Source organism: Anguilla rostrata, unplaced genomic scaffold (genome assembly GCF_018555375.3).
Source record: "Anguilla rostrata isolate EN2019 unplaced genomic scaffold, ASM1855537v3 scaf1010, whole genome shotgun sequence".
NCBI lineage: Eukaryota > Metazoa > Chordata > Actinopteri > Anguilliformes > Anguillidae > Anguilla > Anguilla rostrata.
The window spans coordinates 35,514-40,572 of NW_026986361.1; the positions used below are offsets into that span (position 1 = coordinate 35,514).

At 39.9% G+C, this 5,059-nt stretch overlaps 1 protein-coding gene across 1 annotated transcript; it reads left to right on the forward strand.

The window, feature by feature from the left end:
• The first annotated feature begins 1,797 nt into the window (after window positions 1-1,797).
• LOC135246999 (E3 ubiquitin-protein ligase TRIM35-like) lies at window positions 1,798-4,839 on the forward strand. The gene is made up of 3 exons (XM_064320283.1): window positions 1,798-3,247; window positions 4,141-4,236; window positions 4,402-4,839. Exons 1-3 carry the CDS (start codon window positions 2,840-2,842, stop codon window positions 4,822-4,824), a joined length of 927 nt encoding a protein of 308 aa, XP_064176353.1. The 5' UTR covers window positions 1,798-2,839; the 3' UTR covers window positions 4,825-4,839.
• The last annotated feature ends 220 nt before the right edge of the window (window positions 4,840-5,059 follow it).

Below are 5,059 nucleotides of genomic sequence, written 5' to 3' on the forward strand. Positions count from 1 at the left end.
GCATATGGTAGGCTGGTCCTGATTCTCCTCCCACAGCATTTTATGAACTTGTTGTTTAATGGTTATATGATAAAAAATAATATTGTATTTTGTTAAACCCACTGTCTGTTTTGGCCTACACCCAGTTCTTCAACCCTATTCTGAAAGAACCACCTAATCTAGGGGCGATATAGCTCAGGAGGTAAGACCGATTGTCTGGCAGTCGGAGGGTTGCCGGTTCAAACCCCGCCCTGGGCATGTCGAAGTGTCCTTGAGCAAGACACCTAACCCCTAACCTCTAACTGCTCTGGCGAATGAGAGGCATCAATTGTAAAGCGCTTTGGATAAAAGCGCTATATAAATGCAGTCCATAATCTAGAAATGGAGTATTTAGCCTGAAGATTGTGAGCTCCAACTTGCGACAAGTGTTGTGCAACAAAAATGAAAGTGTCGCACAACGTTTTGCATTTAGACTTTGGCAAAGGGCTGTGGAGAGGGTTCTGTTGTCTATGGTAAAGAGACACCAAACTGCTGATTTTTACATCTGTGAAAACATTGTGACGCCTATTTAAATTACAGAGAAACATTGCAGGAATTAATTTCATATCTACTTTTGTTTAAAAAATTATGCTAACAGAAAAAGAAGGCAGTCTGTCACTCAAATAAACAGAAAATAATGACATTTCCATGACAATGAATTTCGGTGTATCATCTGGCTGTCCAACGATGCTCGACAATGTACAAAATTCTGCAACATAACAAAATTCAAGTGGTGTGAGACACTTTTCTGTTGAAAATACATACTTTTTGTTATGTGGGCTTTTCTTGTGATAAAATGTGTAATAATGCCTTCAATGTGGTTAGATTTTTTATTTTAACCCAACTGATTTTGGTGAAGCTGAGCTTGTTAAAGTGAGCTCAGATGCCAGTTTTGTTTTTATGTTTGTGTGTGGGGTTCACCGATTATGATTACATTGCAGATAGAACGTTGGACCTCCCTGACAATGAACACAGTTGTTAGCGCTATGCTAAGCACTGGGTTGCATCTAAGACCATGTAGATTGCAATGTAGCCCAGTTAAGCAAATATCCAGGTTTGAATTCTGTCAACACAATGACTTTGTGTCATTGTGTTGCCAAAAGCCAGTGCATTGGAGCTGCAGTGTGTAAGTCAAAGCATGGCTAGAAAATGCATATTTGGGAAAGTTATGCATTTTAGTGGAATGAATGTGTGGAAAATTGAATTCAGTAAGATGCATGGAATTTGGTAAATTAAAATTGTACATATTATTTTTGAAAAAAACATTGATAAATGCTAGATAATCTTGAGCAGAAACACAAACAGTGCATGTATATTGTTTTACACGGTTGACAGACCAATAAACCCCCCTGCATCAATCGCCCCTGAGCCTACCCCTACATCAAAATGTAATTTGCTGCCTTTACAAGTGAGATTATAAATATTAACAATTCATCAGTGCCTCAATCCAAAAATAATATGGGTACCTGAAAGGGCCAGTATATCATGTGGATTGGCTTCATCCTTCTGATGAAGACTATGAAAGCAGAACACATTACACCAGTCCTTAGATCACTACATTGATGAACCACAGAATAGATTTTAAAATCCTTCTGCTTGTCTATAAAGCAAAAGTGTTTTTAAACTATGAACCATTCAGGCCTCTGATCATCTGGGACTGGTCTGCTTATTATCCCCAGTCTGAAAAAAAAGAAATTGAGGAAGCTGGTTTTAGACATCATGGCCCACTCCGCTGGAATAAACTCTCAGATGGCCTGAGACCTGCCCCAAATTTCACCTCCTTTAGAAGCTCAAAACAGTCCCACTCTCCATCCCCTTGCACTAAATTATTCTTATTTATCTATTGCTTTTTATAATATTGGGGTTTTAAATAGTCTGTATTAATTTAACTATAATTATTGCGAACATATTTTGAAAATGTAGAATTATCAAATTTAATTCCTTTTCATTTTAATGTCACCTTAAGGCTTTTACATTTCTATAAATACAGGGCGCATACGCTGTGCGGACGGACAGTCCGCAGTCGTTTGCCCTTTCATACTCCAGTCGTACCACCGCATACCCAAGCCCTACATTTCCCACAGTCTCTGCGCGTCGTTTTCCTTTTCTGCCGGGAGTTGGACTGTAAACAACATGGCCCCGTCCTTGCCCAGCGTTGTGCTTATTTCTCTCCATGAATTGTTGTTCTTCTGAAAATCTTCATAATCCCGTTTGTATGAATCGTATAGGTGCCTGTACCTTCTCACCTCTCCAAATGTCGACTCCATGTCTGTTTTGTGTATTGCGCATCACCGCGTGTTTCCGGTGCCGCATGAAATGCATGTCGATGTGAAACAGTTTCATACCGAGCCATGATTTGTGTGACACCGGTACGCGTACGCTAGGTACTCGTGGTCACAAAAATTGAGCTTCGCACGGACATGCCCAGGCGGACGTACGCTGAGGTCCGCTATTTCGTCATTTTGAACGCGCGGACCCCAGCAGAGTTCGGTAAGGGACCAGTAAGGGCTCTTAGAGGAGTGCAGGTTATGCATTATTGTTTCAATGTCTTGAAACAAGCTAAATAAATGTTCCTGAATGAATGTGCTGTATAAATTAAATTTGCCTGGGCATTTTTGTTTAATCCAGGGGGACACTACTGGCTATAAATCCCCCAGAGCAGCCGGTTCAGGCACATTATCATCTCTGTATTCAAGAGGACTGAAGACAACAAGCCTGATCAGCCAGTTTGTTCCAGTTTTGAACGACATGAGGTGTGTTCTGTTGTAGTTTCAGCAAAAGTGAAAGTGAAACTATCAGACTGAGAGACGGCGTCTGTAAAATGGAGGCTAAAGCTTTGATTCCTGAGGACGAGCTCTGCTGTTCTGTATGTTGTGATATTTTTAAAGAGCCTGTTCTCCTGAAATGCAGCCACAGCTTCTGTGGAGTGTGTTTGAAGCAGTACTGGGAAGAGAAGGGCTCTCGAGAGTGTCCCATCTGCAGGAGAAAAGCCTCTATAGGGGAACCTCCAGTAAACTTGGCATTAAGAAGCATTGTGGAGTCTTACTTAAAGCAGAAGAATGAGAGAGAAACTACTGACAAGAGTGACGCTCGGTGCAGTCTTCATGGGAAGAAACTTCTATTCTTCTGTGAACATGACGAAGAGCCTCTTTGTGTTGTCTGTCAGACTTCAAAAAAACACAGAAACCACCCGGTCTGTCCAGTGGAAGAGGCCGTACTGGAGCTGAAGGTATTCCATTTTGAATTTAATGTATTTCATATTTTCAAGACACAATCAAATATGTGTAAAATGTCTCTGTGTAAAACATTCAGTTCTGACAGACGGCTGTGGTATGAGGTCTTGTAAATACAGTCAGTCTGGCCTCCACTTCCACTCGCAACAGCAGCAACAGGAACAAACTGATTCTGATCAGGCAAAAGCAGGAAGAGGCAGCACTGTATCTGAAAGTGTTTACAACCCTTTAAACATCATGTATATTAGACTTTCGGTGTAAGGCTTCATAAATAAAATGCAAGCATGGTTAATTTTGATTGACAGTTGTGCTTGGGGGCCTTTTACAGAGAATATGACTCCAAACATGAACACTGAAATACACAGAGTGATTGTAGAATTATGTAGCAATGATGTGTCAAATCTTATGTACAGACAGCGCAAATCCAGATATCACACATGATCTTTAATATAAAGTTCAAGTCCTAAAACATACTGCTTGGTTGGGGAGAAGACTGAGCAACAAGTAGGACGTACAGAAATCCACAATGACTGGTGGAGACAAGCTATAGATGTGCACTAGAAAACCTTATATCAATAAATCAAATCAACTTTATAAACATTTCTTAGACTGCTAAAAAATGTATTAAATTACAACCTAGCAAAATTTTTGTAATCCCTTTGTTCTGCAAGATCTGACTTGTTTAATTGTATTGAAAATGCAATGTTATGCTGTGTTGCAATATAACGATGTTTCACAGATATTTACTTAATTTGTAGGAGGGCTATTTTCCTGATTACTTTTCCAGTGTACTTAATAAGCTGTAATGACCCTCACTTGTATTGTAGCAGGGGTATTACTGTGCCATTTGTGTCTTTCTGTAAGTGATAACTGATTCATTTAACTCCAGGAGGAACTCAAGCCTGCACTTAATATTATTAAAGAAAAACTGGAGAGGTTTACTGAGGTTGAACAAGAATGTAAGAAAACAGCTGAACACATCAAGGTAAGGAAAGCAATTACGAATACTGTTTAGGTACACAAAAATAGAAAATAATTGTTTTTGATTTATGTTCTTTTTGACAGGCATAACAAACACACTGGCTGCCACACTTAAATAACGAAACATAGTTACACTATTCAAGTTTAAAATAGTGTGCTTGAATTGCAGAGTCAGGTCCAGCACACAGAGAGGCAGATAAAGGCAGAGTTTGAGAAGCTCCATCAGTTCCTGCGAGAGGAAGAGGAGGCCAGACTAGCTGCTCTGAGGGAGGAAGAGGAGCAGAAGAGTCGGATCATGAAGGAGAAGATAGAAAACATCACAGGACACATCTCCACTCTTACAGACAAAATCACAGCTATAGAGAAGGCCATGGACACTGAAGACACCTCCTTTTTACAGGTAAGAGTTGGATTTTCTGTAATTCAGTATGCTGGTTTGTGGGTTTTTCACAATATTTGGCCGTGTTCCCTTACTCTGCACCAATGCAGCAGTAGCCTACTGCGACAGTGTCAAACTCAGAGTGCAGGTGTTCAAAGAGATGCATCGGCTCATTTTAAAATGTCATCACATTTTTTTAAAAAATATTTTTGAATTTTGTGAAAAATTGATGTCACCAGAACCAATAGAAAACATCGCCACTTACTCGCAGAGTAAGACATGTCCTGTATAATTTACAGAAGGCCTCATTTTCCCCACATAATTGTCATTCACCATTGTGTCCTCTATAATAGCTATGACACTGTACACTACATGCAGGGAACTGCTGCAAAGTTCAAGACGGATGAAACTGCCTGTTCATTCTCTAGATTTGCAGTCATTTGATTCA

Bases quoted from the DNA above. Each gene is read 5' to 3' on its own strand.
- LOC135246999 (XM_064320283.1), top strand. From the start codon at position 2,840: ATGGAGGCTAAAGCTTTGATTCCTGAGGACGAGCTCTGCTGTTCTGTA. The intron at 3,248-4,140 runs GTATTCCATTTT...ATTTAACTCCAG, and splicing joins AGGCCGTACTGGAGCTGAAG to GAGGAACTCAAGCCTGCACT. The intron at 4,237-4,401 runs GTAAGGAAAGCA...CTTGAATTGCAG, and splicing joins AAACAGCTGAACACATCAAG to AGTCAGGTCCAGCACACAGA.